Source organism: Physeter macrocephalus, chromosome 19 (genome assembly GCF_002837175.3).
Source record: "Physeter macrocephalus isolate SW-GA chromosome 19, ASM283717v5, whole genome shotgun sequence".
NCBI classification, from domain to species: Eukaryota; Metazoa; Chordata; class Mammalia; order Artiodactyla; family Physeteridae; genus Physeter; species Physeter macrocephalus.
In genome coordinates, this window is record NC_041232.1 from 83988241 (window position 1) to 83999226 (window position 10986).

General features: G+C 47.7%; 2 protein-coding genes across 2 annotated transcripts in view; one reads left to right on the plus strand and one right to left on the minus strand.

The window, feature by feature from the left end:
• FBXO15 (F-box protein 15) overlaps window positions 1-2616 on the minus strand; it is a 248411-nt gene extending 245795 nt beyond the window's left edge. The window contains exon 1 of the mRNA XM_028480298.2: window positions 2489-2616. Within this exon, the coding sequence (XP_028336099.2) occupies window positions 2489-2616 (128 nt within the window). The remainder of the gene's footprint in view (window positions 1-2488) is intronic.
• A 696-nt stretch (window positions 2617-3312) lies between these two features.
• Window positions 3313-10778, plus strand: TIMM21 (translocase of inner mitochondrial membrane 21). Its single transcript, XM_007116215.4, has 6 exons — window positions 3313-3923; window positions 7410-7472; window positions 7569-7666; window positions 9927-10000; window positions 10087-10192; window positions 10289-10778. Exons 1-6 carry the CDS (start codon window positions 3623-3625, stop codon window positions 10391-10393), a joined length of 747 nt encoding a protein of 248 aa, XP_007116277.1. The 5' UTR covers window positions 3313-3622; the 3' UTR covers window positions 10394-10778.
• Window positions 10779-10986: the final 208 nt, after the last annotated feature.

A 10986-nucleotide genomic window follows, 5' to 3' on the forward strand; every position in this document is an offset into this window, starting at 1 on the left:
AAGGGAGAAACAAAGTCAAGAAAAACAATAGTTCAGCCTTGGGGCAAGGTCCTGGTGCCCCATCAATGGATACACACATCTTTGAGCTGTTCTGGTGATGTTAAAACGTCCTCCACGTGGGACAAGTTAACCATTAACGAAGGCATGCTGCCCACAAGCACCCACCGAGACACCAGACCAGCTGGAACCAGGTTGATGATGCCGACGCCCACTTACCTCACCACCAGCCAATCAAAACAACGTCCACGAGCTGATTACACCCTCTTTAAACCATTACTATAAAACTTCTCACTACCCTCTGGAAGGGGGTCACAGTTTTTGGAGGCACTAGCCCCCTATGTTCCCTCTTTGCCTGCCAAAGAAATAAAGCCACTTTTTTTCTTTCCTCCTAAATTCTGTCTCTGTATTTCTATTCGGCACCGGTGTATAGAAGCCAAGATTTCAGCAACAAGCTCTGTACGTCTACAAAGTTAAGTACACATTTAGCTGATATAATTAGTAAGATGACATTTAGTTTAAAACCGCCTTTTTTCAAGTGACAAACTTTACCTGATGGCTTTGAATTAAGTTTGCTATTTTAAAAACCTACTTTCTGGGCCTGATTTTTAATATCTGATAAATCAAAGAAATTAGACAAAGTAGAAATTAAGCCAACTTGATATGCTTTCTGCTATATTTCTTACAGTTTAAGGTAGTTATTTATACAAATTCACATTTTGTGTTAAAAAGGTTTACACATATCACACATTTTGTGTGACTCCTTGTTAAAAACGAATTCTTCTGCACTGAGACATTAAAAATAACCACCTATGTAGACCATAATCATTCTTAGGAGCTGACTTTTCTTTACCAAAAAGAACTTACATCTCACCAAATCACAGGTTGAGGTGCAGACTCCCATGCCAGGCATAATTACAGGCATTCTAATTACATCATTTCAACAAAAAGTTCACTCAACTTTCAAAGTAATAAAAGATTCATCATATAACAATCATTCCGCTTCCACTAAAAGAGTATTATATATAAAGACTACTTTTAGTAATAGTGGCAAATTAATGTAAAGTTCAAGCTTCCTATTTTAAATTCCTTTCTTTCTCTCCTACATAATAGAAATTTTGCAGGCATTGTCACCATTTTGTCACGAGGCTTGTGATATGTCTAGCATTAAAGCTATTTTCAAGAACCAACTATTACCGTAATACCAAGGGATGGGGCCCTGCTTCTGAAACCGGGGTAAGTAGGGTTAGCGGATCCCAGGATGGACAGAGGACATAGTCCTGGAGATTCAGGGGAAAAAATATACCTTAATTAGTTGAGCTGGTAAGTAACAGAATCCTTTGCTATGCCTAAACATAGACATCTGGTTTGCTAGAAGGCGTATTATGCCGACTTTAAAAATCTATAAATGGAGAATACCTACAAGGAAAAAGATAGTCCTCAAGAATGCCAACGGTCCTTAGCATTATCCCTCCACCTGGTAATCTAACTGGGATGATGCGTGCAGAGCTGGGACCAGCTCACGATAAAAGAAAGAGGGATTTAACAACGTAGCACGACAGCACGTGGATATTTCTGACAAACTGGATCACTCGCTTTGTGAAGTGAGCCACTATCCCTGGAGTTAAGCTGAAGTTCCTTTTGGAAAGCAGCTCCTTCCCCAGCTCACTCCTCAAAGTTGCCTTCTCTCACTGTGGAAGAGGACCACCCTTCAGGCCCATGGTACCCCAAGAGAAATGGAACGGAGACGAGCCTCCAGACACCAGAACAAAGAACACCACACGCCCCCGCGCTTGGACATGAAGACGGCAGAAGAGGATTAGAGGTTGAGCACCAAAGGGTGACTGTCTAGAAGGCATCCCTCCAGGGCTTGCTTAGAAACTCAGACCTGGCCTTGACGTCGGAGGTGCAGCTCCCAGACCAACCTGCCTAACAGAGTTACCTGGTTAGGGGTTGAGTCCTCCGTTCATGAACTGGGAGCGGGAGAGAAAACCGATAATGTTTGATAAGCAGAATCTACTTCTCTAAGTTATAAAGTCATAAAAAAGACAAAAGGTGACTCCCGGTACCAGAATTAGGAAGCAACTTTGGGAACGCGTTCTGGAGGGAACCCTGCCAGCGAGCCGCGGGCGGAGCGCGGAGTTGCGCACCAGCCCCCGCACGTGAGCGCGTCCACGCGGCGGTTCTCCGCGAGGGCCGCTCAGGGTCGCGGGGCTCGCACGCCGCCGTTCCCCGCAGGGCCCACTAACTGAACGGACTGAGGAAAGAATACTCCCGGGAAGCTCCTCTATTTGTATCATGACTTGGGGTAACCCCACGCTTCCAAGTTTGAGAGACTTCCTCCCGCCGTCCTTCCAGACCTTTCCCGCGCTAAAAGGAGCGGCGAGCGACCCGCCATGGCGGAACCAACGAAAATAAAGGGAAAGGGAGGCGGGGGAGTGAAGGGCTTTCCTCGCAGGGGCTCCCCGGGCGCGCGACCCCCGAGAGTCACCTGAACTCTGCGCCCCCGGCTGCCTTCCCCGCTCTCCCGCGGGCCGAGCCGTCGCCGCCGAACGGCGGGGGCCGCGCCATGAGGCCGCGCCAGGGCGGCTGCTGTAGCCGGCCGCGTCCGGTCGCCATGGAGACCCAGCGCCTACGCTGCTCGGCGCGCTCCTCCTTCCTGCCGTCGCACCGCCCCGGGCCACGCCCACCCGACGCCAGCGCGTGCGCAGAAGCGGGGCAGGGCCGAAGACAATACCGCTTTTCCATGGGCTCCAGGGGCGGTTCTAGAAACTTCCGAGGCCCGGCTTCTACGCACGCCCGACGTGCTGACGCAGAGGACGCCTGGCGGCCTGAGGCCGCTCGGACTTTGTGGCACCGCGTGGGCTTTGTGGTGGCTTTGTCCCTTCCCACCTGCTGGCTCTGGGGTAGTTTGCGCGGTTTCCTGTCTCGTTTCCTTAGGAAGAACAAACGCAAAGGCTACATCATCTCCCCATAAGGAACATGATAGCGACAATCAGACCGAGAATTTCTGTTTATAGGGGCTCTCTAGGGGTCGCAGGAGCAAGCAGTTTATAATTGCTAACTTGACTTTTGCAAGTTCTTTTTGAATTACACAGCGCCAGGGGCACAAACCCCGCCCACCACCAACCCGGCCCCGCTTTCTTGTACTGTGGCGCGTGCGCAGACACCCGCGCAGGGGAGTCTGGGAGGCGGCGAGAGGTCAGCGCGCGCTCTGGCCGCCTTGCACTGTGGGAGATGTAGTCCTTGTGCCTTCCCCGCTGCGGCAACTCTGGGAGAAGTGACGCCCTCAAACTACTATTCCCAGTACTCCTAGGGGTTTCCCCGGTTTCTTTGCAAAGGCCTGGCGGGGACGGGGTGAATGTCAGCATAGAAAGTAATCAAAGCACTTTAATTCCGGTAAAAAGAGTGCCGAAGAGAAGGGAAGGAGGACATCAACTCTTTTCTGGAGACTTTCTGTCTTGATTTACGCTGCTGGAGCCAGCGTTTTTTCCGAACACGCCGTGCAGAATTACCGGTGTGAACGCGAGGACTGGAGTCCGCGTCCGGCTGGGTGTGTGGTGGGTAGTGAAGGTTTGCTCGTCACAGCTGGCATCTTCCCTAAGCGGAGCGGCTTTCCGGGAACATGATTTGTACTTTCCTACGAGCTGTACGGTGTACGGAGAAGCTGCACAGGTCCTCGGGGAAGCGGTTGTTTTTGGCACACTTTGTACTTAACAAAGCTTGCTTGAAGACTGAGCCCAATTGGAGATGGGAGCCACAAGAGCAGAAGAGAACGGTGCGACCTAGTTGTATTTTGGGAATCACCCAGAAAACCATCTGGACGCAAGGACAGAGCCCGCAGAGAGCGAAGGAGGACGGCAGCAAACAAGTGTCTGTGCACAGAAGTCAGAGCGGGGAAAACGCCATCTCAACGTCACAGAAAGGTAAAAGGGAAGTCCCTGTAACGATCAGTCTTTCAGCAAACGTGACGAGAGCTGCTAGTGCCCTTTACACAAGTTCAGTGCTAAGAATAAACATTTCACACAAATTAAAAAGTAGAGCCGTTAACCACAGTTTAGAACCAGAGAATACAGGCCCACAATTTTCTTCACAGATCTGAACTCAGATTTGAAAGTTGGTTTTGATGGAACTTTGTTGAATTATGTCTATAAAATTTTTCTCAGCTTTTCTTAATTTGGTGACAGCTATATAAAACTTAACCATTGTTTAGTACTTTATAATAAACAAGTAGATTTCCTAGATGTTAGTTCATCTCATTTGAGCCTCAAATTTACTGTTTCAGACAGACATTAGTACTCATTAGTATGTATAAGGCATATTTCCCCAATTTCACACAACTAAAAATTGAATGCAGATTTTCCCAGTCTCAGTTTTCTGATATCCAGCCCAACCACTCCTGTATCTTTAGTCTTTCAGAATAGTACTGCCTCTGGCATTCCCCCTTAGATGTGATACTACTTTTCATTTACTATTTTGGTCAGTAGGAGGCAGTTTCACAGGCTTCCATTGGACTTTACCCATTATGGTAGCTTTTAACCTGCCTCAAGGGAACTAAAGTAGGGACCGTTGTTGCCAATTGCTGAGTGTGTGCATTCCAGTTATACGTTGGGAATCAGGGAAATGACTTCCAGGTAAGTCCATGGACCCAGCTGTGGACCTCTTACAAGCCAGGCTCTTTATTACATAGCCACCATGTGTACATAGCAGAGGGACCATAATGACTCCTCGGGGTATTGATGTCAGCTCAGACTGTCCAGCAGACCTTGAAGTGTTTGGGTGTCCCCCTCTTCCAGCATACAGTCACCAAGTGAATGGCCGTAGGGCTCAGGTGAAGGACCAGGGGAATCACATATACTTGCTCAGTATAGAGGCTGGCCTTCCTTCGGTAAAATGGATTCCAGGTCTGAAGACTGATTCACGTCCAGAAATTGAGCCATTCATTATCATGGTTGCTCCCACCTGGCTTCAATGCCACGGCCGTCCCCATGCTGTCAGGGCGCTTTGTTCTGTAACGATGTGAAGTGTTTTCCAGGCCCTCCTACAGGACAGTCGGCTGGTGGATTTTGCCCTCGGTGTATTATACCCACTGTAGCGTGCCCATAGTTTGCCATGGCAGTTCTGTCGTTTTTACTTCACTTAATGTGGACCACGCTCTCTCCATCTTTCCAAGAGCGAACCTAGCCATGCACCAGCTCCCAGGCTGCTTGTCAGACTTGAGTTTTTGATCAGAGGAGAGTACTGCCCCTGTTGATCAGCTCTCACTTGTCCAGTTATGTATTCTGTGACCCTTCACGCTGCCCTTAGGATACAGCCGGCTCTGCTGGTGGCGCTTCCAGCCCCTTTGGGGATGGCCCGTTTCCTCTTTCCTCCCAGTTATGTTGTAACCTGGCCAGAGCACGTGTCTCGCTAGATGGAAGCCCCCGCCAGGTCTTCAAGGAGGAAAAAGAGCTAGGCTTTAACTGGGAGGCATGAGCTGCTGCTTCACGCCAGAGGGTTCAGGAGAACCTGCGGACTCAAGATTCTGGAGTGCGTCAGCCTTGATACCCCCCCTGCCAAGCTGCAGGCTCCCTCTCCTCCCAAGTCACGACCTTGGCCTTGGCACAAGAGACCTGGTGGGGTGAGAGTCCAGCCTCTCTGCTACTCTTTTGCCCTGGGCCTGGCCCTCAGCTTTTTCTGCCCTCTGGGTGCAACAAAGGAGTCTCCTGTTTTGCTGTCCAGGAGGCGTCTGACTTTCACACTTGACCTTCATTGGTGATCAGTTACCTCGTCCTCTCACTGCCTTTCTCCAGTGCATTGGCAGCCCCCTACCACAGCCATCCAGTCCGAGTCCTTATAATTGCTTATTCCCCCTAAATTCCCAAACACGACACCCATCGGTGCATTCCCTCCCACCAGTGCTCCAGGCCACCATCGGTGAGAGCCGCGACAGTGTGCGACCACTCCCTGCCGGGCCTCTCAGCTCCTCCTGCCACCAGGGGCGAGTCCTCGAGGCCAGCCGGTGGCCAGTGATCCAGCTCCAAAATCCCAGTTTGGAGCTGCTTCCTAGGACCACTCCTGTAGCCCCGTCGTAGGGCGAATTCCAGGGAAGCAGACTCAGTGGGGTCTGCGGGCAGGAGGTCTGGGGGCCTCCCGTGGGGAGGCTGGGCTGGACAGAGGGAGAAACTGAAGCGCGGGGCGTTTGCGGTAGGACCTCCGCCGGTCCTGCAGGAGCTCGCGGGCGGGGCTGCCCTTGCAGTCCTCTCATCTCAAGGCGTGGGGCTTGGGCACCAGCCAGGCACTGGCTGTGGGGAGGGCCAGGGCGCCAGCCAGCAGCCACGTCAGCTCCCCCCACCGGCTGTAACGGGAGTCTCGGTCCTGCGGGGAGCACGCGGGTGGTCACCACAGCACCCCTCATTGCAGAGACAGATGGCAGGAGGGGTTTTGTGTGAAAGTATACGGTCTGAAAGGGTCAAGAAGAGGAAGGTAGACGATGAGCGCTTCTACTGGAGACAACTATAACATGATGCTGAAACTTCCGAGAATGCGTGGACTATACTCAGCGCGGGCTTTGCACGTAGTACATACAGTCGATGTTTGTGGTTGAATAAACGGGGAAGAGCCTTCCCGAGAGCCTAAGCGAGGCAGCGGTGAGTGTGCCAGCCGGGAGTCGGGAGCAAAGGTGCTGGGGCAAAGGCCTGATGTGGGTCACGGGGAACATCGCGGCTCCTGACCAGCGCGGGCGGTGTCGTGTTCTCAGCGGGCCGCCGGGCTCACAGCTGGCAGTTAATGCTTATTCAGTGTGTTTTGTGACCTTGGTAGAGAATAGAATGAGACGGGTTATTTTAAAAACAAAAAAGTGCCGTATCTGCAGGTTCTGTGCAGGTGCTTCATTTTCTAAAGCAGTTCGATTCACAAATCTGCCTGGCCAAGCAAAGTCCTGTTCTAAATTCAGTTCTGTTTCACAGCCAGCAGGGTGGCAGACTGGGAAGGTCACTGGCTGTTGAGGGTCGAGGCCCATCTTGATCCCTTTGACTGCAGCTGACAAAGCCAACACGTCTCTTAATGTGTGAACAGCAGACCATATCCAGTGGTGCCTAATCAGGGACTGTTGTTTCCACTCAGAGGGACTGGATCACTTGTTCAAAGGGTTTCCTCCTCTTAGACAATAAGGAGGTGTTAAAATCATGATGCTACCTAAAGTAAAGAATCGATTCCTAAGCCCTGCTCCCAGAATCCTGCTGCGGTTCTTTCGGAAAGTTTCTTCAGGTGGTCCTGATTCACAGAGAGGTTTGACAACAGCTGCTCCAGAACATGTACCGAGCCCCTCATTAGGTCCTGAGCCCACGTCTCACCTGCTAGAGATCCTGAAGCCAGAAGCATCCCTGCTCACGTCCGGCACACGTGTAACCAGTGGTGTTTTCTCTTTACAGTGAAAGAAGCTGGAAGAGATTTTACCTATTTAATAGTGGTGCTTATTGGAATCACCATTACAGGTTGAAAACACAGCAAGTATAAAACCCCTGAATATCTTTTTCACTTTCCATTTGTCTGGCCCTTGCTTTGCTTGAGCTTTTTCTTTTGATTTTCAGGTGGCTTGTTTTACACGATCTTCAGAGAACTTTTTTCTTCATCCAGTCCTAATAAGATATATGGTAAAGCCCTAGAAAAATGCAGATTACATCCCGAGGTTAGTCCTCAAGGCTGAGCCACACAGACTCTGGTAACAGGGAGAGGAATGTTGGGGGGCGGGGGGGGGGGCAGGCAGAAGTCACGTGCTAGTTCTGAGACTAGTGAATTTATATAATAATGAAATCGTATGGTTGGATTGTGACTATGTTATCAGCTCTTTGTTCTGTACTTGAAATGCTTTGATTACGAGTAGCACCCAAAGGTCCATGCGGGGGTGTTTCCATCCTAACGGTACAAGAGAGTCGTTTTACTAGTTGTCATCAATAATAAATGCTTAGAATATACCAGAGTATTAAACTCACTAGTCTTTTTAAAACCCTGATTCATAATCTTGTGATCATAATAGTAATTGTCGATGCTTATTGAGAGCATATTATGCACCAAGAACTCTGCTCAGTGTTTGAGCACATCGTCTTTATTCAGTCTCACAAGAACCACTTGTGCTGGGTGCTACTATTATCCTGTTTGCAGAAGGAAACTGATATTTAAAGAGGTTAAGTAACTCAACTAAAATGACGGAACCGGTAGGCGGGAGAGCCAGACCCTCCATCCCAGTTTGGGTGATTCCACATCTTAGGCTCTTAAGCACAGCCTGCCTGAGCCACGCCCTGGAGGATGCAGATGTGGAAAAGCCGCCTCGATTCTTTTAAGGATCCCGTCCAGAGGAAGCTTTTCATAAGGCTTTCCGGTCACAGGTAGAAAGCCAGTGTAGCCCGTGCAGTGCCAGATTTTACTCCTGGGTGGAAAACTTTGGCACTGAAACATCTTACTCATTGACATCTTAATTCTTGTACTTTGAAAGAAGATGGCAGGTAGCATCATAAATATCAGGGCTGTTTCTCACACAGACCAAGGAGTAATGTCAGAGAAACAGACCGTGAGGTCCCTGGGGAGGGGAAGCTTTTGAACCCGCAGATCCTCTCAGCGTCCATGCCCTGCCCTGGGTTTCCCTGGGGCCCCACCTCCAAATGCTCCATGAGTGTCTCTACTCTTGACAGGGCGGAAACGGCAGGAGCTAACGGCCTCTGGCATCTTTCTTTTTACTAGATTCGGGGCAGTCTGAGAACTGTGGAGGAGAAGGCAGAGGGGGAGGGGTCCCTCTGTGTAAGCTGAAACTCAGCAGGGAGTAAAGGAGCTTCCCATTAGAGTTATTGGGGGTCCTAATTATACCTGACAAGAAACCCTTTACAGGGTACAAAAAGAAACATGAGCAGTAGCAATAATGAAATGTTAGGGCGCGTCTCTAAGAGACGAAGAGTTGCTGTGTTATTCACAAACTCGGTCTTTCATAGCTCTTCAGCATTTTGAACAAAACAGAACTTCACAGAATAAACACAAAGAGCAAGATATTATTAAGGTCATAACTTAATTTGCCGCCTAAAAGAGCTCTATGAGGAAGAATTACACTTCAACAGTTCGATTTTGTCAGCATTTATTGGGGGCCTGTTGTTTGCCAGGCACTTTGCTTGGTTGAGAAATAGAAAATACTTATGTTTTGATACAGACGTGTTTAATCTATTAAATTATTTGAACAATCGTTTCAGCTACACAGTTCTTAACTATGTCTCATCTTACATATTAGTCTCAATATGAGCCTGAAAATTTTGATACTGAAGATGCCCAACAGACCAAATAAGAAAAATCTCCAGAGTTGAAGCAATATTTCTTTTAGTTGGAGATCACATTTCTATTTTTTTGAAAAGGTTCCGGAGTGTTTGCGTTTTAAATTCAGTAAAAATTACATTTCCACTTCATTGTGAGTTTTCCCATTGGGAATAACGGACTCCTACCTCTAGATCTGGTTTGTTTTAAATAAATCATTACTTGTTTTTATTTGTGTATTTAATGACTAAAAAATTATTTTGATCTCATAGCTTTTAGTATTAGACCCCATTGGGTAAATTTCACTAAGAAATGTTCAGACATTTAAACATTTGAACACTTTGTTACATCGTGTTTCTTTTTGTAAAAGGGGAGTGGAAACAGCTCCACTTCAGCCTAACTGTTCTGAAACTACCAGTAACACCATAAAGTTACCTATTTCATTCTCTGTGCATGAAAAGTTTGAGTGTTAACTATGGGATGATTTTTGCATAATAACTTTTCCCAGTTTTCTTATCATTGGAGATAACATTTTGAAAGAGTCCCAGGCTTTTTTTTTTTTTTCTAAAATAAATCACTCAGTTTGTCAGAAAATATTTCCCTAGGAAGCTTAAAAAAAATAGCCCTGACTGAGGAAGCATCACCTTACTCTGCAGGTCCTAAGCGTCTTCGGCGAGCCTGTTAAAGGCTACGGGGAGATGACGAGACGTGGCAGAAGGCAGCACGTCAGGTACCGCAGGCGGCTTGGATTCGAGAGCTTGGGGTGATGTTTAAGTGGGAGGAATTCAGGCTTGCGTGTTTTCATTGTCTTGACAGTTTTATTGAATACGTAAAAGATGGGCTGAAACACATGCGTGTGAAATTCTACATCCAGGGCTCCGAGCCCGGGAAGCAAGGAACTGTGCATCTTGAAGTGAAAGAGGTGAGATCGTGTGGGGATGGGGTTTCCTGAACGCAGACTCAACGTAAAGCGCCAAAGAGCAGGGCAACACCTTGATACTCATTTTTTTTCTTCCAGAACCCAGAAAGTGGCGAATATGAATTTCAATATATATTTGTAGAACTTGAACCGTATTCTAGAAGAACTATTGTCATTGAAGATAATCGATCTCAAGACAATTAAAAGAACAAGCAACCACGTGTTTCCTGACGGATGTGGAAAAATGCACAGGAAGGCTCTGATCTTCACAGCCCTCTTCCAGAGTCTATTTCGAATCAAACAGGAAGGAGTGTAGCTCATAAAAGTGAAGGCAACTGGGTAGTTGTTGCATTTAGACAAACTGAATTAGAGATTTTCTTGTACAGTGAAAAATCATGAAATAGAGCACACCTTATGTTAAATCATTGACTTGCTGATCATGAGCAGTGTTTCTGCTATACTTAACATCTGATAAGAAATTTTTGTTAGTAAAAATTTTACACCATGTAAATAAGAAAATAGAGGTGAGTATTTAATGCTTTTTCATGTGTAACTGTAAAAAGTCTGTGAAATAAAATTGAAACTAACAGAAAGATGTCAGAAGCAGCTTCCTTCCACGTATTTTGGAATCTGACTTGAGAAACTCTTGAAAATATTTGAGAACTATAGGGAACCAAGTGATACACTCTTCAAAATTATCATAGATAGGTGTACGCGTTGCATGGTTTTTAGTAATCTAGTTTGTCTCATGTTTCCCCCTCTGTGAGTTGGGGGCCTTGTGCACGGTAGGACACATG